We start from the raw sequence: 24,641 nt of genomic DNA on the forward strand, positions 1-24,641 counted from the left end.
CCCCCCACCCTCGTCCTTCCCGCAAGCAGCAAGGCCCCTGTCGAGCGCCCGGGCGCCACACCAACGCCGAGCTCCAGCCTCGCTGAGCCACCGTCAACCCCTTTTCCCCTCCCCGGCCTCCCCCTTCCCTCATCCCTTAGCGGACCTCTCCGGTAAGCTTCTTCCTTTAATTAGAAAAGAAGGGGGAATTGCGGGATACTGATTACGTGCTTCAACCTGGCGGGCCTGGGCCGGGGGACCGGATCCACCCCTGGGGAGGGTAGTGGGTACGGGTGACAGCGCCCTCCACAGCCCCCCGGGCCTGAGAAGGTGAGGCCGGAGGCAGGCCCCAATTCCTCACCCAAAACCAACCGTTGGAGGAAGCTTGCCGGGTAAGACCGCCTCCCTCGTCTAATCACTCAACCCCTCCGTTACAATGCAACGTCCCCTACTGCCAGTGTGCATGCACCAATCATTGTGCAACACCCAACAACCAACCTCCGCGCCCTCTCAGAACCAATCCAAGCCTTTAACCTCTACAGCTACCCCGCCCTCTAGACCGCCCGTTATAAGCTTGTACTCTCCCCTAATAAACTCTCTTGGTTTCATCACCCTAAAAAGAAACGTGTCCCGCCTGTTCCTTTCTCGCCGCCCTCCATACTTTGCACGCCTCCGCCGGGGACCTGGCCAAGTCCCCCGCCTCGCCCTCGCCTCCGGGAAAGAGCCCCCGCCGCCGGTACCCTCCGAGCAATCCTGAGAGCCTAGGATTTAGCGACCGGCCGCCACCCCCCCCCCCCAGACGAATCAACTGCGACCGCACTTTTCCAGTGAAGCTCTCAGTCCCGAGCGGCCTTGGGAGCTCTGCTGTCCTTTGGCCACCACGAGAGCTGCAGGCAAAGCTGTGGGAAACGCAGAGCGCTGGGAAAGGCTGATTCTGAACGCTGGTTGGGTCCATGACAGGCCCGTTGACGTTACGGGATGCTTCTCACGTCCCCTGTATCCTGAGGACTAAAGGCTTGGCCAGGATTATTAGAAGGGTCAGGGCATGAGTTACACAGGGAAGGGACAGGAGGCCTTAATCGAGACGCACCCTCAAACAGAAGACGGCTCAGAACAGCTGACCCGAGTCCCATTCCAGGCCCCTGGGGAAGGGAGTAACCACTCTCTAGTGGTTGCACTCGGTTTACTAAACACAAGCTAACAATCACTAAACCAACTCTTCACTGTACCTCCTGGTTTCTAAATGTACAGAATTTAAATATTTCAGATGCTTGGACTACTCCCTTCTCTATTCCCAATTTAACCCTTGAAGTGGGAAAAAATCACCAGGACCTCTCCATGTGCTGGTTTGCTTCTGGAAAATATTATACTAATCAATCAACTATTTCAAATCTCAGTATAAATATTCATTTCTAATTTAGGTTATTTGAAGAGCAAAATTATTCTTATCTCATCTTTTATATTATGAGTGCACTGCTTCAAGACAATGGTGAATAATTCATAGCATCTTCTCTGATGTCTTCTGGTTGATGACAGTAAGTTTAAGAGATGAGTGGGTTTTATGAAATGTAGGAAAAAATGAAATAAGTTCTAAGGAACTAGTCATTTTTTTCTGCTCAAACTGTCCTAGCTCTAAAAGAGGGCAAATAAAGAACATTTTATCCAAGTTTGCTCACTATAGAATGGATTTCTCCAATGAGGAACAACCAACCACATGTGTGGCTGCCTAAAAGGGCACCTACCAGCCCCTTGCAACATGGTGACGTAACAGCACAAATCTAGGAAGTACGTAAAGCTAGGACCTGGGATTGCATCTTTCAAGTGCTAAGTAGATTTTGGTAGTAATGCACATAAGAATAAACCGGGAAACAACATCAACATGGACGATGACTACCTCATAGATGTGTTCCACTGAAGGACCAACTCCCTCTTCTCGGAGAGGCACCTCTTCCGGCTCCCAGTTATGAATGGGAAGGACGATCTGCGGGGGGTGGGACACCCTGGAATGTGGAGAATTGTATTAATTGTGGATGCACTTTCACTTGCAAAGAAGGTTCCACCACCATACAGGACACTAACCCTAGAAGGAAAATGGAAAAAGCAGCTCTCAATTTATTTGAGTAGATATTGCCTACGTGGAAAAAAATTCTGAAGGTGACTGCGGTGATAGAGAAAGCTCTAGAACGTGTACCCCGGCTCTTCTCAATTACTGGTCTCTAGCCCAGAGATTTCATAGGCTCATCACTTGGGAATGAGGGGGGCAGAGCAAAGAGCGTCCCCGGGCTGAGGTGAAGATCCTTAGTGTGTGTGCAGCATACATAATTCTTGCCTTTAGCCATATCGAGAAATAGATAAGCATCTAGGGTTCTGTGGTGTGTGAGATGTCCAGTGGTGGAAAACTTCAGGTAGGAAAAAGGCACGTCCACCATGCCTTGCACTGACAATCTAGTCCATTCAGTAAAGGAAGAAACAAATAAAATGCACACAGATTGGAAAGGAAGAAATAAAATTCTCTTTATCTACAGACAACATGATCATTTCATAGAAAATCCTCAAGAATCAACCATGAAAAACCTTACTAGAACTTATACATGAGGTTAGCGAGACCTCAGGATCCACTACCAGATTTCAAGACATATTATGCATGTAGATGAATGGAAATGAATAGAAAGTTCAGAAGGAGACCCTCCCATATGTACAACTGATTTCTGACAAAGATGTTGAAGGGAAAAGGTAGTCTTTTCAGAAAATGGCACTGGAACATGTGAATATCCATATGCAGAACACTAGATACAAATATTAACATGAAATTAATCATAGACCTAAATGTAAAAACTAAAACTATAAAACTTCTAGGAGAAAAAGAGAAAATTTTGTGACCTCAGATAAGCATAAATCATAAAAAATATTAAATTGGACTTTATCAAAATTAAAAATGTTTGCTTTTTCAATGACACTGTTAAAATAAAAGTCAAACCATAGACTTTGCAAAATACAATATTAAATAATATTGATAAATATGTTGTATCCAGAATGTGTGAAGAACTTTTACAATTAAATAATAGAAAAGAACCCAATAATAAATGAGCAAAATATTAGACAATGCACTGAAGAAGGGACACTGATAGCAAACGAGCACCTAAATGATGGCCGGCACGTTAGTCATTAGGCAAACGAGCATTAAAGCCACAGTGGGGCCAAAATGGCAGAGTAGGAGGCTTTATAAATCTAGAATAATGAAAGACCTGGAAAAAGAGACTGGGATTCGATGGTAACCGTGGAACCAGAGCGGACATGAGAACAACGGTGGGAACCAGAGGGAGCAAGAGGCTGCTGAGGTTTGGGTTTGTGGGTGAAAGCGGGAGCCGGTGAGCAGCTCCCACCCCTCACTCCACGGCAGAGGCTGCAGGAACGGCCGTGGTTGCCTCCATGCAGGTGACAGAGGGGCCAGCTGGGGCCAGGGCTGGCAGAGGAAACTTCCTTCTATCAACGCTGGGGCTGAGGGTCAGGTTCGGTCTGCGGGATCCCCGAGCGGCAGCAAAGAAGGGGTCTCAGTTTCGGCCCCCTGGGAAGCAGCAGGTCCACCTCTCACTCGCATCCAGCTGGGCATAAAGAGCCAGCCCACCGTCCTTGGCTGCTGCTTCTCCTGCGTCTGTGTTGGTGTTTCCCGGCCCGGCAGACGCCTGAGGGCGCAGCACAGACTCTGGACTGGCTTCAGCCCCTCCACAGCAACTTCACCGCAGCATCCGTCAGGCTGTAAAGATGCACTTTTCCACTGGCTGGGTTTCTTCCTTTCCTCTCTTGAGTCGTTTACTCTGGTGGGTCTCTGGGGGTTCAGCACAGATTCTAGCTGTGTGTTCTTCAGAAACAGTGTCTTCTGACCTTACACCAGTGTTCCAGTTTGCTAAAGCTGCCGGAATGCAAAATACCAGAGACGGATTGGCTTTTATAAAAGGGGGTTTATTTGGTTACATAGTTACAGTCTTAAGGCCATAAAGTGTCCAAGGTAACACATCAGCAATCGGGTACCTTCACTGGAGAATGGCCAATGGTGTCCAGAAAACCTATTAGCTGGGAAGGCACGTGGCTGGCGTCTGCTCCAAAGTTCTGGTTTCAAAACGGCATTCTCCCAGGACGTTCCTCTCTAGGCTGCAGTTCCTCAAAAATGTCACTCTTAGTTGCACTTGGGATATTTGTCCTCTCTCAGCTTCTCCAGAGCAAGAGTCTGCTTTCAACAGCTGTCTTCAAACTGTCTCTCATCTGCAGCTCCTGTGCTTTCTTTAAAGTATCCCTCTTGGCTGTAGCTCCTCTTCAAAATGTCACTCACAGCTGCAGCTGCACTGAGTTCCTTCTGTTTTTCAGCCCATTTATATGGCTCCAGTGATTTAATTTAGACCACCCTGAATGGGCGGGGAAAGACCTCCATGGAAATTATCCAATCAGAGTCATCACCCATAGTTGGGTGGGGCACATCTCCATGAAAACACGCAAAGAATTACAATCTAATTAACACTGATAGGTCTGCCCACACAAGATTACATCAAAGATAACGGCGTTTAGGGGGACATAATACATTCAAACTGGCACAGGGGTTTATTTGGTTATAAAGTTACAGTCTTAAGGCAATAAAGTGTCTATCAACAAAGGGTACCTTCACTGGAGGATGGCCAGTGGTGTCTGGAAAACCTCTGTTAGCTGGGAAGGCACATGGCTGACATCTGCTCCAAGTTCTGGTTTCAAAATGGCTTTCTCCCAGGACATTACTCTCTAGGCTGCAGTGCCTCAAAAATGTCACTCTTAGTTGCTCTTGGGGTGTTCGTCCTCTCTTAGCTTCTCTGGAGCAAGAGTCTGCTTCCAATGGCCATCTTCAAACTGTCTCTCATCTACAGCTACTCTCTCAGCTCCTGTGCATTCTTCAAAGTGTCCCTCTTGGCTGTAGCAAGCTTGCTCCTTCTGTCTGAGCTTATACAGTGCTCCAGTAATTTAATTCAGATTCACCCTGAGTGGGTGCGGCAACAACTCCACAGAAATTATCCAATCAGAGTTATCACCCACAGTTGGGTGGGGCACATCTCCACGGAAACAACCTAATCCAAAGGTCCAACTTAGTCCCCACTAATATGTCTGCCCCACAAGATTGCATCAAAGATAATGGCTTTTGGGGGGACATAATATATCAAACTGGCACAAAGAAGAGCATTACATATCAATAAAAGGGTCAACTAAATAACATTTAATGATTCTAAACCACAGACTTGAAGAGGGAAATAGACCTACAATAATAATTGGAGATTTCAGTGTACTGCTTTCAATACTGGTAGAACATCTAAACAGAAGATCAAAAAGGAAATAGAAGACCTGAACAGTACTACAAACCAACTAGAACTAACTGACATTATAGATCTCTTTACCCCAAAAGAGGAAATAACTAAAATCAGAACTGAAAACGGTGTTATCACTACTGACCTTACAGAAATAAGTATCATAAGAGAATGTTATGAACAATTGTATGCCAACAAGCTAGATAATCCAGAAGAAATGGGAAAATCCCTAGAAATATCAGTTTACCCAAATTGACTCAAGAAGAAATAGAAAATATCAACAAATATATAACAAGTACAGAGATTGAAACAATAATCAAAAATCTTCCACAAAAGAAAATTCCAGGCCCAGATGGCTTCACCTGTGAACTATACCAAACTTTTAAAGAATTAATACCAAATCCTTCTCAAACGCTTCCAAAAAATAGAGGAGGGTGGAACACTTCCTAATTCATTCTATGAGGCCACCGTTACTCTGATACCAAAGCCTGGTAAGGACATCACAAGAAAAGAAAATTACAGACCAATTTCCTTTATGAATATAGATGCAAAATTCCCCAACAAAATATTAGCAAACTGAACCCAATGGCATATTAAGAGGATTATACACCATGATTGGTTTGAAGCTGGTATGTACCCAGAAAAGGCCGTGTTCTTTTAGTCCATTCCTATGGGTGCAGACCTGTTGTGGGTGGGAACTTTTGATTAGGTTGTTTCACTTGAGATGTGACTTGCTGTACTGGTTTGCCAAAGCTGCCACTAAGCAAAATACCAGAAATGGATTGGCTTTTATAAAGGAGATATATTAGGTTACAAATTTACAGTTCCAAGGCCATAAAAGTGTCAAATGATGCCTTTTCTGAGGAAAGGTCAGTGGCATCTGGAACACCTCTGTCACACGGGAAGGCACGTGGCTGGCGTCTGCTGGTCCTTTGCTCCCGGGTTGCACTGCTTTCAGCTTCTGATTCCAGTGCTTTCTCCCTAAGCATCTATGGGTTCTCACTAGTCTTCTCTGGGGCAAACTCTGGGCTTCATCTCTTAGCATCTCCAAACATCTGAGTCTGTGTCGGCTCTGGGCATTTTCTCTCCAAGCATGTCTCTGAATCTGTCTTCAAAATGTCTCTTCCTTTTATCCTCTCATAGACGGTGCCAAGAAATGAATTAAGACTCACCTTGAATGGGCAGGGTCACAGCTCCATGGAAATAATCTAATCAAAAGTTCCCATCACAGTGGGCCTTCCCCACAAGACTGCATTAAAGAACATGGCTTTTTATGGGGTTCACAACAGATTCAATTTTATAGGAGTCCTTTATGAGAGGATAAAGGACACAGAAAAAGCCAAGAGAGTTCAAAGAGAAACACTTAGAGAAGACTGGAGAGAGCAGAGAGAGAAAGCCCCAGAGGAGCTAAGAGAGGACCCACAGAAACTCAGAGAGAAACCAGACGCTAGCCACACGCCTTCCCGTGTGGCAGAGGTGTCCCGGAGGCCGGCAACCCTTCTTCACAGAGTCCAGGTATCATCCTGTCGATGTCGTAAATCGGACATTTTCATGGCCTAAAAACGGTAATTGTAAGTTAATAAATTCCATTTTAAAGCCAACCCGTTTTTTGGTCTAGTGCATCCCAGCAGCTTCAGCAAACTGAAATAATGACCAAGAGGGATTCATCTCAGGAATGCAAGGGGGAGTTCAACATGTAAAAATAAACCAACATAATCCATTACATAAATAGAGTACATAAAAGGGAGTCAACAAAATCCAGCACTCTTTCTTGATAAAAACATTCAGAAAAGTAGGAATAGAAAGGAATTTTCTCAATGCAATAAAGCCCATTTATGAAAACTGACAGTTATCATGTTCAATGGTGAAAGATATAAATCTTTCCCTGAGATCAGGAACGAAACAAGGATGCCTGCTTTCATCACTGCCGTTCTACATTGTACTAGAAGTTCTTGTCAGAGAAATTAGAAGAGAAAAAGAAATAAAAACATCCACATTGGAAAGGAGGAGGTAAAACTATCTCTATTTGCAAATGACAAATTTTCATATATAGAAAACTCAAAGGAATCTACAAGAAAACGACTAGAGCTAATAAACGAATTCAGCAAAATGGCAGGGTACAAGATCAAAACACAAAAAACAGTTGTGTTCCAATACACTAGCAATGAACAGTTCAAAGAGGAAATTAAGAAAACAATCCAATTTAAATAGCATTAAAAGAATAAAATATCTAGGAATAAATTTAACTGCAGATGCAAAAGAGTTGTATACTGAAGGCCACAAAACACTGCTGGAAAAAATTTAAGAAGGCATAAATAAATGGCTAGGCATTCTGTGTTCACAGACTGGAAGAGTTGACATTGTTAATATGTCAATTTAACCCAAAGAAATATACACACCCAATGCAATTCCTATTAAAATTCCAACAGCCTTTTTATCAGAAATGCAAAAAACAGTCCTCAAATTTATATGGACCTGCAAGGGATCCAAATAGGCAATGCAATCTTCAAAAGTAGCAAGGCTGGAGGTCTCACACATCCTGATTTCAAATTGTATTACAAAGTATCAGTAATCAAAACAAATATAGACAAATAGATCAGTGGAACATCTTAAAAGTCCAGGAATAGACCCACACAACTATGGAAAATTGATTTTTGACAAGGGTGCTAAGGGCATGTAGTATTGAAAGAATAGCCTCTTTATCAAATGGTTTTGGGAAAATGGGATACCTACATCAGAAGAATGAAATCGGCCCCTACCTCACACCATAGACAAAAATCAACTCAAAATGGATAGAGGACCTAAACATAAGAGCTAAAACTATAAAACTCTTAGAAGATAAAATAGGGGCAAACACTCATGTCCTGGGATTTGACAATGAATTATCAGATATCACACCAAAAGCAAGAGCAGCAGAAGAAACATTGGCTAAACTTGATTTCATCAAAATTGAAAACATTTGCACTTCAAAGGGCATTATCAAGAAAGTGAAAAAGGCACCTACAGAAAGGGAAACAATAGTTTCATACCATCTATCAGATAGGAGTTTAATATTCAGATCATATAAAAAAAATCCAAAAAACAAAAAATCCAAAACAAAAACAGATGGTCAATAAATACATGCAAACATGCTCAACATCATTAGCCATTAGGGAAATGCAAATTAAAACCACAATGAGATAATCACTTCATACCCATAAGAATAGCTATTATTTTTTTAAAAAAGGAAAATAACAAATGCTAGAGAGAGTATACAGAAATTGAAACTCTAATGCATTGTAGGTGGGGATATAAAATGGTCCAGCCACTGTGGAAAGCAATAGGGAAGTTCCTCAAAAAGGTAAATATAGAATTAGCATTTGACCTGGAAATAGCACTTCTATATATACTCAAATAGAGTGAAAACAGGATCTCAACAGATACTTGTACTCCAATGTTTATAGCAGCAATATTCACAATGGCCAAAAGCTGGAAAGACCCAAGTGTCCATCAACAAATGTGGTACATACACACAGTGGAATATTATTCAGCCATAAAAAAGAGTGAAGTTACGAGGCTGCAATGTGGAAGGACCTTGAAAACATTGTACTCAGTGAAAAAAGCAAGACAAATAAGGACAAAAATTGCATGATATCACTTATAAGAGATGACAGGAATAGCAAATTCACAGAGATAAGAAGCAGATTTGAGGGTATCAGGGAAGGGGAGACGAGGGCATGGGGAAGGGGGAATATTTGTTTTTAAAAATAAACGATGATGAATAGAAAAATAAAACCACGATGGATACTTCTATATAACTACTAGAACGGCTAGAAACAGACAGACAAACACCACATGTTGGCAAGGATGCAGGCCAGCCGGAACTCCCTCACATTGCTGCTGGGGACGCAAAATGGAAGAGGCACAGCTCAGAAAGCAGTTTGGCAGTTTCTTACAGAAGTAACCGACCCTGACTATACAGTCCAGTTACTCCATTTGTGAAAACCTGTGTCCCCACAGAGACCTTATGCAAATGCTCACAGAAACCCTGCTCTTTATGGCCCCAAACTGGAAACAACCCAGAGGTGGGTCGGCTGGTGAATAGCACTCACGTTACACCCGCACTGCGGATACTGCTCGGTAACAGAAAGGAACGTACAACCGACACGTGCACGAGCATGGCGCTTCTCAAATGCACCAAACTCACTGGAAGAAGCCACACTCACAAGACTGCCTTCCGTACGACCCCATTCATGTGACTTTCCAGAAAAGACAGAGTCAGAGTGACAGAAAACATGAGAGGTAGCCAGGTGCTGGGGGCAGGGGAGGGCTGACTCAAAGAGTGCAGGAGTAACCGTTTGGGGTTGTGGAACTTTCTCTATTAAATGTGCCGATGGTGTCACAACTGCCAAAACTGTCACCAAGAAGAATTTTATTTTCTATAAATTATTCCTCAATGAACCTGGCTTTTAAAAAGAACCCACAATGTATACATTGTGAAAAGATATTTGTAATATCTAAACTGTAACTGATAAAGGATGTCTCTAGGATTCTAGAACATAGAAAGAATTCCTATGAACTAATAACAAGACGTCAAGCCTCCACAGAAATATCTACAGAAATATAGCAGGGATTTCCAGGAAGCAGAAGAATAGAGTCAATAAACGTTTTAAAAGCTGTTCAGTCTCATTTAGGAATTAGGGAACTGCAAATTAACCTTCAGTCAGGTACTATTTCCTACCCACCAGACTGGTTCAAGATGAAAACTGGACCATTCTGGGAGACAGTTGATAATGTGGAGCAATGGAAACTCTCCTCCACTTCTGGTAAGTAGTTTGGTATTACTTAGTCTAGTTAAATGGTGAGTACACTGACCCTGAAATTCCACTTGTAAGCATTTTCTCAACATGTACAAGCAAGTCTGTGAACAACAAAAAGACGACCCCCAAATGTTCATCAAGAGCAGAAGGAATAAGTAAGTTGTGGTAGAGGTTCATGATGTTTTCCTTTGCTGTAATTAAAATGAATGAGCTATAGCCATGTGCATTAACACAGGTGAATCTCAAAAACATATGGCTGAAGGAAAAAATAATCACGGAAGGATGCTTGGTGTGGCTTTATGCAGACACAGCTCACACAGCAGGAGGTGGCACGTGACCACCTGCAGGCACAGCCTCTGGCGACGCTGCTGCCGTTGTGTCCTGATGCCCAATCTCCCGCTGGACACCTTGGGCAAAGCCCTGCCACTGCTGGCCACGACTTCCTCGTCAAAAACACAAGGGGCCGGTACACGTTACAAGGTACTACCACACGGCAGCACACGGAACGTGCCCATGGATGCCAGGCATTCCTGCTGGCCTCTAACCGTGAGTCAGAGCCTCGGGGCAGGGGCAGAAGCAGCACGGGGTGCTGGCTCTGAGCACAGAAATCCAGGGGTGCCCCATGGAGACGTGGGGGGCAGTCGGGACTTAGGAAAGGAAGGGAACCCGGACTTCTGGAGTCCCAGAGACAACCCCAAAGATCAACTGGCATTCTCAGCCAAGGCCTAGATTGTTTTGAAGAAACAAGACTTATCACAAAATCAATGAGATCCGCACTCGTGCAGTCTGTTTCAGATTCCTTCTGCCTCGTGCTCAGCTTTTCTAGTTGGTAGCACTTCCTAGGCTTTTACTTTAGCACTTGTCTTATTGGTGCCTCATCAAAGGATAGAACAAGAAGAAAACAAGGTAAAAGTTAGACCCCATCAACCCTCACCATTAGGAGTGCTACTTAATCAAACGCAAGGTAACTGTATGGTGAGGATGAATTTTCACTATGACGAAGCAATTGTTGCGGACGTGAGACTTTCAGGAAATCACATGGTTGTCTATTGTATCTGGCTTCTGATCAACCGTTTTTTATGGTTTGGTTATTCAACTGTCAGTTTGGGAAATAAAGTGATCTCTTGTTTGGATATCCTTAGTGTAGTGGCAGCCGAATGACAGGTGCAAAAGAATGGAAAGTTATCATCACAGCAAACTGTGATCTCTAATACATCAGTTTTTACCAACATTTTATCATAACTCTTTCCACAGAAACTACCATTAACCTACTGAAATGCTTGCTTATGACTTACCCTCTTATTTCTACTCGAGCTTCTGCCGTGATGTTGATTCGGAGGCTCACAAAATTGCTGTTGGGGTTGTCCTTGTTGGAACTAAAACACAGCAGCAAATCATGTAACTGTATTTTCAAAGACATTTTACCACAATCTGTGGTCATCAAAAACATTCTGTGTCACAAAAGCCACACCCGTTACTGACCTGTTCACTCCGAAAACAATGGAATGTTCATTCTACAAAATCATAACCCTTTGTAAATGGGACTGCCAAGATTCCTAGTGATGAAAAGCCATACAGTAACTTTCCATGAAGACACAATGTATCTGAAAATACAGTAGATATCTAGAAAACCTGACACTTTTTTTTTGTTTTGATGGCTAAACCAAACAATCATTCAACTGAGTTAACTTTCCAGCCTCTGCCTCGGACAAATTCCCCAACATCTCTGTACATTATGTTCATTGCCCATTAAATGGGAAGGGACAGCAGAGTAACCTCCTGAGTTCCCAGCTAATAACAAGGAGAACCAGTATGAAAAATCCAGGGCAGCACATAATAGGAAAAACATTTGTGTTTGGCTCTGGAATGCATCATACCGTACATTGTTTTGGCAGCAAATCTATCTTCTTAGTGGCTTATTTCTTAAGTTTATATTAAATGAGTGCACGTTCGTGGCATGTGCCCTGGATGACCAGGGGGTGTGGGGTGAATGAGAAGCATGGCCAGCGGCGAGAGGATGCAGCTCCGAGACAACGGGGACGACACAGCTGCTAAGATAGAAGGTGTGCGTTTAAAATACTCTCTGAGCAGTGATAACATCCTCTTAAGTTTGCCGCTTTTTCTCTCAAGTAAATGTGATTAGATAAGAAGTTTAACTTTTTAAAAATGCATGTGTTAAGCAGCCAGTACTGTAGGGAAAATAAAACCTGTCCCACAAGAAGCTCAGGCACTCGCCAAGCCTTGGATGAGCCTCCATCTGTATTTACTGCCCTTTTGTGCTTTAATCAAAGTCACCCCAATGTCCCAAGGATTGGGCAGTTGTTAGTAAACTTGGATGTGGCCACACCGCTGGGCTACCAGGTCATGTTTGTATTCAGGTCTCATTAGGAAGAGAAATCTCCCTTTTTCAGACCATCTGGTCTCTCAGCAATTCAGCGGAAAGGCTCAGCCACGTGAGGATGCCATGGGGTACGTTCTGACCAGCTTTTGAAGCCTCCCAAACGTGGGAGCTGAAAAGGATATGATAAAATTCCACTTTCAAAGGAGGAGACAGGATTGTTCCAAGAGTGCTTTTTAAAAGTCCTGGCTGATTGTGTCTACTGATAAGGCAACTTAAACTGCAAGCACACAGAGAAGACATAAACAGCCAAGCGCCAGGCTCCTTTCCATCAGTGGGAACCCCTGAGAAGCTTGTGACTGAGCCCGGGGGCCCCGGCTCACCAGAGGCTGAACCCCAGTTACCAGCCCACTGCGTTATCATCACATCTGGGGAGGATCAGTCCACTGAAAGGGTTTTTTTAAAAGGCAGGATTCTGAATCCCTAACCACCAAGAAGTAATTATGTAGTTCTGCTTGTGCAGACTTTCTGGTTCCAAATACATTATGGGCAACTTTAGTTTGGAAACTTAAATATAATTGTCCCACAGATTAACCAGACTTTGTTCTGTTTCTAGTTCACTACTGTTTTGCAGCAGTGGAAATTACAATTCTGAAGGAAAAAAAAAGGTTTCAAGTTATTGCATATTTCTATTGCATTTCATTACTCACAACACCCCAGAAATGTAAATAGATGTCCGACTTTGAAGTCCTCTGCTGACCTGAGTGTGACAGGAGGCATCTAACCCTCCTTGTCAGCTAACAAAGCCCCCTTCTGCCACACCAGCTCATCATGAGAGACACGACTGCTCGCCAGTGGGGTGGAAAACCCTAAGGAGAGAACCAGGCTTGATCCACACTTCACGGTCCCTTGGCCTCTTTCCTGGGGAAACCCCTCACCAATCCCACGGCTGCCTTCAAAGCAGCCATCGTCCGACGTGGATGCTGAGCCGTTCACACCGTCTGTGCCTGTGCAAGGGATGATGAACTCCCTCTTGTGACGACACCGTGTCACATGCCAAGCACAGACGTGTTTCTCACGCAATACTTGGAAGCTATTTTCTTTTCTCTACTGTTTCCTATTTCCTAACGTTCCCACTAAGCTGTCTGTGGTGCTTGAATCCACCATTGCCAAGGAAGCGGCTTCAGGGATCATCACAAGGACGTGCGGGAATGGCTTGTGCGCCACGCAGAGTCCACTTACCACAAGCGGGTGGCGGCACAAATGTTTTATTTTTACCCACTGATAAGGTCCATTTCCCTTTTGGGTTATTTCCATTGAAAAGAGCATTAAACATGGGTGATGGTGGTCAATACGTACCCTAAGGGTTTAGACTTCAGAGAATTTGGTTTAATTTATTGTTATTTTAAACTCATTTAAACTGAATGCAAACTATTCATCTAAATATTTATTTATATCTTTGGAATCTGCCAGCAAAGCCCACCGATACATGCTCACCTCTCAAATACCTTCCCAAATTCTAGGATAGATTTCTAGGGAGGATAGATTTCTAGGGAGGAAGTTTTTCTAAATTACCTAAATTACCTAAGAGACCCCAATCTACACTCTTAAGGATCGTATATGTTTCTTAAAAACCCCAAATAATTGAGATTGGCTAATCGGAGTAGCTATTAAGTAGTAATCTACTGCACAATGTAATCATTCTAAAAGTTACAGCACTCTAATGACATTTCATCTTGCAGGATGTTAAGATAATTCTTTAGCAATCAGTCACATCGACACTAGTATTTGAGAAACAAATTGTTGACAGTGACTTCACTGTCCTTTTCATAGTTGGAACAAGGGCTCAGTACACTGGGCAAGCCCACACTCTCCCACAAATTATGAATAACTACAGAAGGCACATGTGCTGTCCACATATGTGTTTTCGAAACTTTTAAAACTGAAACCCACAAAAATTATACACATCTTATGGGGCATCTTAGCACACACATTTACTTTTATCTGAAAGGAGCATTTCGCCAACAGTACTCCAATAGTGGATCCTTGTGATATGGGTTCAGAGCCACTAAGCTGACACCACTGTTGCTAATGGCTTGAACCTGCAATTGAAGACCTGGTCTGCGTGCCACACTGCCCGCTCACTCATGAAGGACTGTTGTCGGCGAAGGAAGTGCAACCAGGGTAGAGGGTGAAACGCCCAAGCACAGGAGAATCCCTGATCGGGGCAGCCTGGGAGAGGGAGGTTCCTCCCACACGGCCTGCCCACGGCTGCTGAGTGCCTGCCCTCAACTGCAGTGTCAGCTCGGCCCGTCTTGCCTTCGTGCTCACAGTTCAACCACCAGAGGTTACTCATGGAGTCCTGAAAATGTAGGGGACTTTTTTTTTTTTCTTTTTTCTTTTTTCTTTTGTGCAGAGGTTTAGTTTTATGGGTTAGCTGACACCCAGCTGAGAGGATGGGGCTGTGTGAGGGTGCTCATAGGATTGGAGAAAGAATGTGTGTCAGAATGAGCACAAGCAGGTGAAGGGTGTGGGGGGTGTCCAAGACAAATGTTATTACTTTATAACTTGGCTAGATAATGCAATGTCTTTTTCAAAACAAAAAATATTGAAAAAATTGAAACAATAATTGGGAAAAACAAAGAAGGAATGGGTTGGAAAGTTTGGGTTCTAATTTCAGAAGAGCTTTTAAGATGGACTTTTTCTATTAATCTCCTTAATTTTGAGTGCTGGAGATAATTTACGCATGTGAAGTTCCTTAATGATGAAAGGTCTAACCTTCTGATTTGGAGATCGAAGTTAATGCTCACGTTTGTGTTTTCAAGACGTGGAACTGCGAATCGGAGGCCCAGAGAATACTAAGGAAAAAATCACATGGACACAAAATTATTACCTGGCAGGGGCCTTACACATAGCATAAAAATCTCTGGTTTGCAAATCATCCTGCAAACCCCTCCCCTGGATCACTGTACCTGCCCCCATCTCTTTTAACTTGGGTGGTCAATCACTGAAAGGAAGCCATGCATTCGAGATCCCGGAGCCCAGACAACTCGAGCCTCAAGACATTTCTGAGTCCCTCTCTCCATTTAGGCTGTAATGCCTTCTCTCACCACCTTTCTTTTGCACAAAGATAAACATACTTTTCCCTCTTCTCTGAAAGCCCCTCAGCACTTTCCTGCTTTTCTACTTGAAGAACTCCTACTCATGCTTCAAAGCCCAGGATCCTCTCACCCCCAGGCAAGGGCAGGCAGCACAGCGTGCTCTCCTTATTCTCTGCATCTGTCTTCACTATTCTCCCTCTACTCAACCTAGGATAACACTAATTTTAGTTTCTAATGTGGAGGGTTGTATATTTTCATCTTTATACTGTCAGAGTCTAGCTGAGTGCCAGGCATAGAGATGGGGTTCAACAGAAATTGTTGAAAGAGTGATGCCCTCACCATCCTGGGGCCACAGCCTGCCCTGCCCAGTGATGGGACCACCCCCTTGTGTGGAGCCTGCCTAGAGTTGGTCTGTGTCCCAGAGCTACTGAGCAGGAGTGGAGAGACAGAGAAGGCACAACGATTTCACATCGGTAAGAGAAACCATCCACTCCTAACTAGCAGCAAAGACCGGTTCCCCAGGAACTGAGTCGAAAGAGCCTGTGCTGAACCACCGATTTTTGTTATCCTGCTTGAGAGAGTCTGAAGGTTTATATGACTCTTTTGGCATATAAATATTTTATATCATTACATCTATTATTTAAAAATAAACTTAATAGTTAAAAATCTTAAAGTAAAACTTCTGAACACTATTGAATATTTTATTCGGTTGAAATAGAAAGTCATTTGAGAGCTATGTTTTTAAAATTTGTGGACAGGACTAAGAATTGCATGCATTTGCACACTGCACACATAAACACAGATTTATGATATGTTCTAATATTTTGAACTGCTTCTACATTTGGAGTTTTACTACAATCCATTGATTGTAGTCCTTTTAAAGTATAAAATGGAGAAGTAAATAAATCAAAGTGCTTTATAACAAAACAGAATGCAATAAAATTTGATGAGTTTAAGGACTTTAAAGAGTGAGATAAGGGAGGTATTGGGTTTCTTCTACTCTAGATCTCAGAGATAAATAAACGTAAACAATTTACTTCCTTGACTTCTGAAGACTGCTTCGCTGGTAACGTGGGCTGGCATCCAACTACATCAGCGCACCCGTGGCCGACGCACCGCCACGCCCACCCTCCGCTGAGAAGGACATCCGCTCACGGTTCTGTCCCAAGATTGCGCTTAGGTATTGATGATCTTAGATGGTCTCTGGTCAAGATTTAACAACCTTTTAATACTGGAAAAGGAGCCAGGATTCGTCACCTAGAAATGCCAACTCTGTTGTTTTCAGTTCATTTCTCTTCATACTAAATTAAGTGGCTGGAATTTCCTTAAAAACCAGCTTAGATATCCTAGACCATCTTTCATGGCTCCATTTTTTTGATTTTTTTTTCATCAGAGCTGTTGTAGGTTTATAGAAAACTCATGCAAAAAGTACAGAGCTCTATATACCCTCCTCTTTCACACACAGTTTTCTCTATCATTAACCTTTTGTGTTAGTGTGGCAGCTTTGCTACAATCCATGAAACAATATTATTATAATTATGCTATTAACTTTAGCCCACTGTTTACATCAGGGCTCATTCTTTGTGTTGTACAGTGCTTTGGATTTTTGTGTGCATGTGGTAACTTACACACAACCTAAAATTTCCCTTTTTGAATATACAATTCGGTGGCTAATTACAAAACAAAGCTGTACCTCCGTCTTCATCACCCACTGTTATGACTCCATTTTACATCTCGTCTGTTATCTATGGGGCTTTAATTAGAGAAGCGGCAGGTTTACAGAACAGTCCTGTGAGAAGTGCAGCGCTCCTACGTGCCACCCCATTATCAACACCTGGCACTGGTGTGGATCACTTGTTATGACTGACAAAAGCATGTTTTTACGATGGTACTGATGACCACAACCATGTTTACCAGGGCTCACTGCATGTGCAGGATTTTGTTTAAAAAAATTTATTCTAGTGACATATATACAGCCTAAAATATCCCCCCTTTAACCACATTCAAACATATAATTCAGTGTATTATGAATTTTTATCCAGGTAATTTTCACAGTTTTGCAGGCCGACAGCACGTGGGTGAGGTGAGGCCTGGTTCTGTCCATCGTCATTGGTGAGGACTTCGCTGAGCCTCAGTTTCCTCAGCTATAAAGGAGGGGAGATGCCTGATTTGTAGTTTGTTATGAATGTTAAATGAGATAAGGCAGAGAAGTGGGTTTATAACTCAGCCGGCAATCTACACGCAGTAGCTAATACACATCTTACCTTTCATCGAAATACCTTCTTTCTCTGCTCCAAGAAGTGAGTTTACTAGACTAGAGGTTGGCACATTTTTAATACCCCAGAGTTTGTTATGGTGTAAAAGAGTGGAAACGTTGATTCTAGCACAGTATCCTGAAGTATAAACTGGGACTAGGTGTTACTTAAGAAGAAGTTTCAAATGCTCAAATAAAGGTGTGAACATTGTGTTAAAAGGTCTATTCGCCGCAGGCTCTCAGCCCCTTTAAGGGAGAGTCTGTGCTGAATCAACCAGGGAACGCAGGGTGCGCGGCAGTGACCACAGAACCCTCCAGAGGGCCTGTCACGCCTTGGCGTGCGCTTTGGAAATGCTGAGCCAATAAAGTGGACACAATGATGACTTTTCATGAAATTCTTTTCAAATTTCATTGATAATGATACATACCAAATTTTAAATAGAATATGTATGTTCAATTTATGTAAGATTTAATTATGTAGTATTTGCAGATTTTAGAATTTTTGATTTGACTTCATAAAATTATTTTCATTATGATATTTATTACAAGAAGTTACTATGCATATACTTAAAACTGAAATTGTGTAACATAAATTTATTATCCAAAAGTAATTCTTAATGGAAATTTCCTAAACTTGGAGAGAAAAAAACAAAAACAAAAAAACAGCTCCTTATTCTTTCACAAGCAAGTTACAGATCACTATTAATCTTCTTCTTTTGCTTGCTACAAATGGTTTTCTGCGTTATTCTCCAAATACAATGAATGAAAAATATAGGCCTGGTAAACCTGATTCAGTCATTGTATTATGGTAACGTTCTTTATGCGACAACACTGTGAATGATATTCACATGGGAGGTATATATGGAAACACGTTAACTTGTCTTTGCTGGAGCCTTTGTTTTAATGACGTTATTTCTTGAGTCCTTTACTTACACTGTATTTGTTTCTGAGTTAAAAGAAAAAATCTGTGGTAAAAACAAGAGCCTGGTTGCCCGCCGCGGGAGGGGCTCGCCCCGGCTCCGCGCCCCGCGCCCCCGCGCCCCCACGCACCCCCGCCCCGTGTTCTCTCACGTTGGTTCTGGCCACCATGGGGTTCCCGAGGTCGCACAGCACCGTCCTCGTCCCGTTCCCCGCCTGGTGCTCACAGCTCGGGGGCCGCAGACCCTGCGGAGAGAAAACCAGCGGCCCCGGCCCCTCGCAGCAGCCCTGGGCCGGAGCCCTCACCGCGCACACGGGGCTGCGCTCGGAACTAACGCGCGATTGTCCGCGCAAAGGGACGCTCCGGGGGAAGGTGGAGGTTAAATGCCAGAGAGAAAGGCGTAGACCTTCACTGAGGGAGCAAATGCTGAATACAGTACTTCCACGGGCATCTCAGGAATCATTTGCACGGATGTTAACGCTGAACACTGCACGGAGGTCACCGATAACTGAAAATGGCCAAACCCTGAAATGGTGGCAACAGTGTGGCCTGTCAGCTCACTCGATGACCGTCTGCAAGAGAATCCTTGGACACGGTTTCTGCAGGCCCGGGGGCCCCTTCCGAGACACCCCCCCAGCCTCAACTCAGCTCTCCAGACGCGCCAGTGGCAAGGCAACGTCTGCGCGCTGCGCGCTGCGCGCTGCTGCCGCGGCGACCCTCCGCGCCCGACCGCCTGCTTTGATTAGAGTCTTTAAAAACTCCGGTTTCAAGAGGGGCCTGGAACCCTGCGGGATAATCCGGATCTTCCCACCCTCTGCTCGCCCTCCACCTGGGGGCCCGCCCCGGCCTCGCCACCGCCTCACCCCCGCGCGCCCGGCCCCTGGCCCAGGGGCGGGGGTCTATGAGCCCAGGTCTGTAGGAAGTAACGTGAATCCTCGAGCAAAACTTTCAGAACCGGCCCTCGTTCCCTCCCACTTTATTAACGAAACAGGCACAAACCAAACAAGCACGGCGGTCTCTGGGAAGAGCCCCAGGCGTGGGGACTATGCGCCAGGGCCGGGGGCCCAGCGCCGGAACAAGTCGGCCCGAGCAGCCCGTGCCAGGAGGCGCAGGGGGCTCGCCCTCCTCCCCAGAGGGGCCTGCGGGCCAGACAAGCCCAGAGCAGAGGACAGCCCCCCTCCCTCCTCCCCCTACCCTTCCTCCCTCTCCCCTCCCCCTCCCCTTCTTCCCTCTCCCCTCCCCCTCCTCCTCCTTCCCCTCATCCCTCTCCTCCTCCTCCCCCTCCTCTCCTCCTCCTCCCCCTCCTCCCTCTCCCCTCCCCCCTTCCTCCTTCTCCTCACCCCTCTACTCTCCTCCTCCCGCTCCTCCCTCTCCCCTCCCCCTCATCCTCCTCCCCCTCCCCTCTTCCTCTCCTCCCCCTTTCTCCCCCTCCCCCTTCCCTTCCTCCTCCTCCTCCTCCTTCTACCCCCCGACGGCAGAGGCGGGCAGGGGAGATGGGCTCTCGCCGAGGGGGACTGGGCTAACCACCTCCCTCGGGGGGCACCCCCGACAAACGCTCCCTGAGGTCCCGGATGACATGATCCTGAAGGACCAAGAAATATATTTTCAAAAGGCTGGTGATTTTCTCGGTCCCCAAGGCAGGTTTTAGTGTGTAGCCATGGCCTTAGGTGTGCGTGACCAACCCTCAGCAGACAGAAACACTGCGGGCTGGGATTTCAGCACCTTCATGCAGACAGAAAGAAAGAACCCAGCTTAAGCTTTCCGAAGTGTCCCTCTGTCCTTGCCTGCAAACCAAGGAGTGAGGTTCCACAGTAAATATTTTTATCTTATCTGGGGTTAAAAGTTATACATACATTTTCCTCTGCCTTCTAGAAATAGTTTTTTTGGCATCAATCAAACTCTTTTCTCTCCCCACATCCCCTCGTTGCTTTTCTTTTTTATAATCTTTATTTCCGCTAAGTGAGAGAAACAGTGGTTGTTTTTCTACATTTTTCTAGGACATTTTCCTCAGCGGTTCAGGAACTCCCTTGTTCTACACCGACAGCTCTGAGGGTGTCATCCCTCACCAAGACCGTTTCCCATGGCCTGCTCTCCACGCAGCTGACCACTAAGGCCTGGCCTCACTGCATTTACAGTGACAATAACCGTAATAAGCAGTTACAAGTAATCATAGCAACCAACGGAACATCCCATTGCAGGACACTGTGGTCAAGTTTAGGGTCGGAGAAATTCCTGGTAAGTTATGAACATAGTTTACCCAAACCCAGATTTGAATCTCAGTCTGCTGCTTCATAGCCCTGCAGCTGTGGGCAGTGTTAATTAATTTCTCTTTATCTGTAAAATGGGGGTACTGAGAGCCATTTCTCTAAATGGCTGGTAGGAAGGTTGAGTAAATTAAATACCTGCAAGAGCTCAGAAGAGTATCTGGACCCTAGGTGCTCAATAAATGTCAGCTTGTTTCATTATCAACCCGGGGAGTCACCTAGGGGTGCCCGGGCTGGACGGGGGGCCCAGGGGTCCACAGGATGGGGGGGTGCTGAAGGGTCCAGGGGTTGGGGGGACACTTAGGGGCCCAGGGGTCCAGGGGTTGGGGGGGCACCCAGGGGTCCCTGAGCTGGGGGAGGGGCAGGGGTCCACGGGCTGGGTTATACCCAGCGGTCCAAGTTTCCAGGATCTGGTGGGAGCCCAGACTTGGGATCAGTTGAGTGGTCTCCCATCTCTGCCAGCCTCCTGGGCTCCTCCGTGCTGTTTCCCACCGGGCTTTCCCCTCATGAAACTGCTGCATTTAGTCCCTTCCCTTCCAGGCCTCGCCTTCTGCACCCCTTTTCAAAGAAATTTGTGTAAGGGGTGTAGAAATAAGGAAAGTGTGTGGACAGAGGTGTGGGGCCGGGGCAGATGCATTTCCCGAGGAGGGCTGTGCTCTCTCCTGGCTGCATGGCTCCGGCTCCTGCCATGGGGAGGCCCTTGGACTCCAGAGGTCCTGGGGGGCCGTCTTGCTGGGGACCAGCGGATGAACAAGGAAGCCCGGGGTGGCCCGGCAGAGGGACCTCGTGGCAAGTCCAGGGGGTGCTCTGGCATTAGCCCGACAGGGGCGTGAAAATGCCTCTGGTGGTTCCCGCCCCAGCTCTGCATTTCCCAGTTGAGGACCAGGCATCCTGGAGCAGGTGCTCCCTGAGGGCCCTGTGCGGAGTCTGCCACTCTGTGCCCCCTGCCTCCAGCCCACGGCCCCGGGCTCGCAGCGGGCCGGACCGTGCCCGCCAGCTCCCTCCCTCCCTCCCCTCCGTGTTTCCACAGACTCAGAAACCAGTTCTGTTTGCTCATTCTTGGGTTTATTCCTTACGTCTCCTTTTTGTCCTGTGCTCTAAGCACCTGTCCTTTTTGCTCCCATTGCATCGTACAAGTTCAAAGATAAGGCACAGAGGCCTGTAGTCTTAGAAAAATTTAGGAGAAAGATCACTGAAGATAAATATAAAGCTACTCAAGGTTTCTAGAGAAAGAAATGGTCAGAACCTATTTTTTTCTAAAAAGGAATATTTTCAGCCAAAGATAAACAAAATGTACAATCAGATAACCCCTAATGCTTTTACCCTTGAGAGAAAATAAAAACAAAAAACAAAAAACAAAACCACTCAAACTGCATATAAATAAAAAGATTCAAACTGCCTAAAAACAAAGAAGACATTAGTATGTGGCTTAGTCAGGTAGACTGGAAGCCTGGGCTAACTGGGCCCTGGGGAAACAGCTGGTGGCAAACAGCTAGGAACCCCTTTGAGACTTTGGTTACAGCCAGCGATGGAGGCGACAGGGGCCTCCCGTGGGGCCAAGCAGCAAAGCAAGCAGCGGGCTTCACATTACACTAAAGAGGAACGCCTCCGAGTGACGTCCAGTTTAACAAAGGTGGGACTGGACTTGGAATTGCAAATATGAGTGGAGCCCTGGCACGTTTTAAAAAATAACATACTTGACCTTCATTTTTGTATTTGTTTATGTATAATTTGCATCTAATTTTAGGATTGAGTAAAAATGACTTCAAGTACATTAATATATGCTTTTTGCTCCTTCAAATAAAACAAAATCTGCAGAAGCCTGTACCTCACCATTAACAGTAACAAATAGGCTCTAAACATTCACTATGTAAAGATGTATTAGTCCTATTCTATAGATTTCTTCAATAGAAACTTGATGGTATATGATTATTAATCATGATAGCAATTACTACTCATCTAGCTTATCTTTTTAAAACTGAGGATAATTCAACTTAAACAGAACTCTTGGGGTTGTAAGTAGAATTTTATGTTCCCTAGATTTTTAAAATATCAACCTTAAAGTGCCAACATCACACCAGTTTAGAGGAATTACCTTCCATTAAATGATTTAATCATTTGGAAACCAGTAGGCACCTAATAACTCTTTGCCAAATGGCTGACTCCATTGCCAGGTGAAATATCAAACCTGGTCTTTGCTCCTAACTGTGACTCTGTATGTTGCTGAGCCCAGGGCCTCGCTCGGTTATAGGGAGAGTACAGAGTCACAAGAGACTTATAATGTTTTTCCAGAACAAGTGGTTAAGAACACTGTGGGATCTGAGGACACCCCGAGTGGGAAGACGGATATTCTGACAGTGAAAGGAAAGATCGTAAATGGCCTCGGTATCCGTTCAGCAAACAGGGGCCCTGACGGCGCCGGCTCTTCCCAGCACAGTCCCGAAGAGCCGGTGCTTGCTGGGGCCTGCGAGTCGGCTGTCAGCGCGCACGAGGATGGGCTGGACCCTCCTCCACAAGCAACAACGAAAACTAGGCCTCCTGCAACTACGGGGCACTTGGAGGACTCAGAACGAGGTTCAGGAAGCCAGCGAGGGAAGGGCCTCTGCTTTCAGCCTGTTTTCTTTTCTTTCTTGGCTCAATTGTTGATCTTTGGCCAGATTATTTCTCTACTATGGCAAAGAAAGATGTTTAAGCCCATTTATTATGTTTAACTGACTAGGGTATGATTTGTCTCTTATTTAGGAAGGACGTCTCAGCTAAGACAACCCTACTTGATATTTCTTCCATTTCAAAATTGCACCCAGCTCTCTACTACTTCAAACAATTTGCAGGCATTACCTTGTTGCCACGTTCAATCCCAACATAATCCGCCTCTTCCGGGATTGTGATAAAGAGCTCAGCTTCGTAGGCTCCTTCCCCTTCATTTCTTGCATTTATTAAGAGCATGAGGTGATTTTCATCTCCTATAATTACCTGATGCTTATCTCTAAAAATGCAGTAAAAAAAAAATCATTAGGTGTTATACATCTTGGGTTTCAAGGACGCTTTGCTTAAGGGTGAGACTGGGAGAAAAACAACATCGTGGGGGCAGGAGTGGGAGTCAGGGGATCATCTCGGGTGGGGAGGGCAGGAGAATCCCGGCCTGAGCCAGTAAGCGTTTATCAACCAGCCCTGCCCCTCAAAAAAATTACTGATTTGTACCATTTTCCAATTGCATTGGTGTAAATCCTTCCAATGTGGTTGGTTTCAAGCTACCGACATACTTAACAACTCACTGGCAAAAGTTCCTGAAAAGTTAACAATTGGGCCACGAGCCAGTAAGAGGCAGCTCCAGCACTCACTGAAAACATCCATTAGGAAGAAAAATGAAGAGAGAATGGCTTAGGAAGTAAGAGGGAGACATGCAACGAAAAGTGGATTATTAGGGGAAAAGAAGATAATAATGCAAACTCAGCTGATGCTCAGAGGATCTTCAGGTATTCTGAAGAAATTTAATTCACTTCAAACTTCAACTTGAACCGACATTTGGAAATGCCTGCCCCCTTTTGACCCGTACTCAAAGCTATTGTTTTTGACACTTGCTAAAATTGTGAAGTTTGGGGAAGTCCCTTGAGAGGTTCCAAGCAGACTGCGGACGGGGCACGCAGGAGAGCTCCTGGGGAGGAG

General features: G+C 45.0%; 1 protein-coding gene across 6 annotated transcripts in view; it reads right to left on the reverse strand.

Moving 5' to 3' along the window:
• ITGA8 (integrin subunit alpha 8) overlaps positions 1-24,641 on the reverse strand; it is a 226,065-nt gene that overhangs the window by 53,800 nt on the left and 147,624 nt on the right. For 5 of the 6 annotated variants that reach the window (XR_005217174.1, XR_005217173.1, XM_037837631.1 and 2 more), the window contains exons 20-24: positions 23,814-23,961; positions 18,864-18,956; positions 15,216-15,295; positions 11,395-11,475; positions 1,874-1,979 (exon numbers count right to left, since the gene is read on the reverse strand). Coding sequence is in view for 4 of the 6 variants with exons in the window: in XM_037837631.1 (XP_037693559.1) it covers positions 1,874-1,979; positions 11,395-11,475; positions 15,216-15,295; positions 18,864-18,956; positions 23,814-23,961 (508 nt within the window). In the remaining 2 variants the exon portion in view is untranslated. The remainder of the gene's footprint in view (positions 1-1,873; positions 1,980-11,394; positions 11,476-15,215; positions 15,296-18,863; positions 18,957-23,813; positions 23,962-24,641) is intronic. The other variant, XM_037837633.1, reaches the window with a different exon arrangement.

This window comes from Choloepus didactylus, chromosome 5 (assembly GCF_015220235.1).
Source record: "Choloepus didactylus isolate mChoDid1 chromosome 5, mChoDid1.pri, whole genome shotgun sequence".
In the NCBI taxonomy this organism is placed as follows: Eukaryota; Metazoa; Chordata; class Mammalia; order Pilosa; family Megalonychidae; genus Choloepus; species Choloepus didactylus.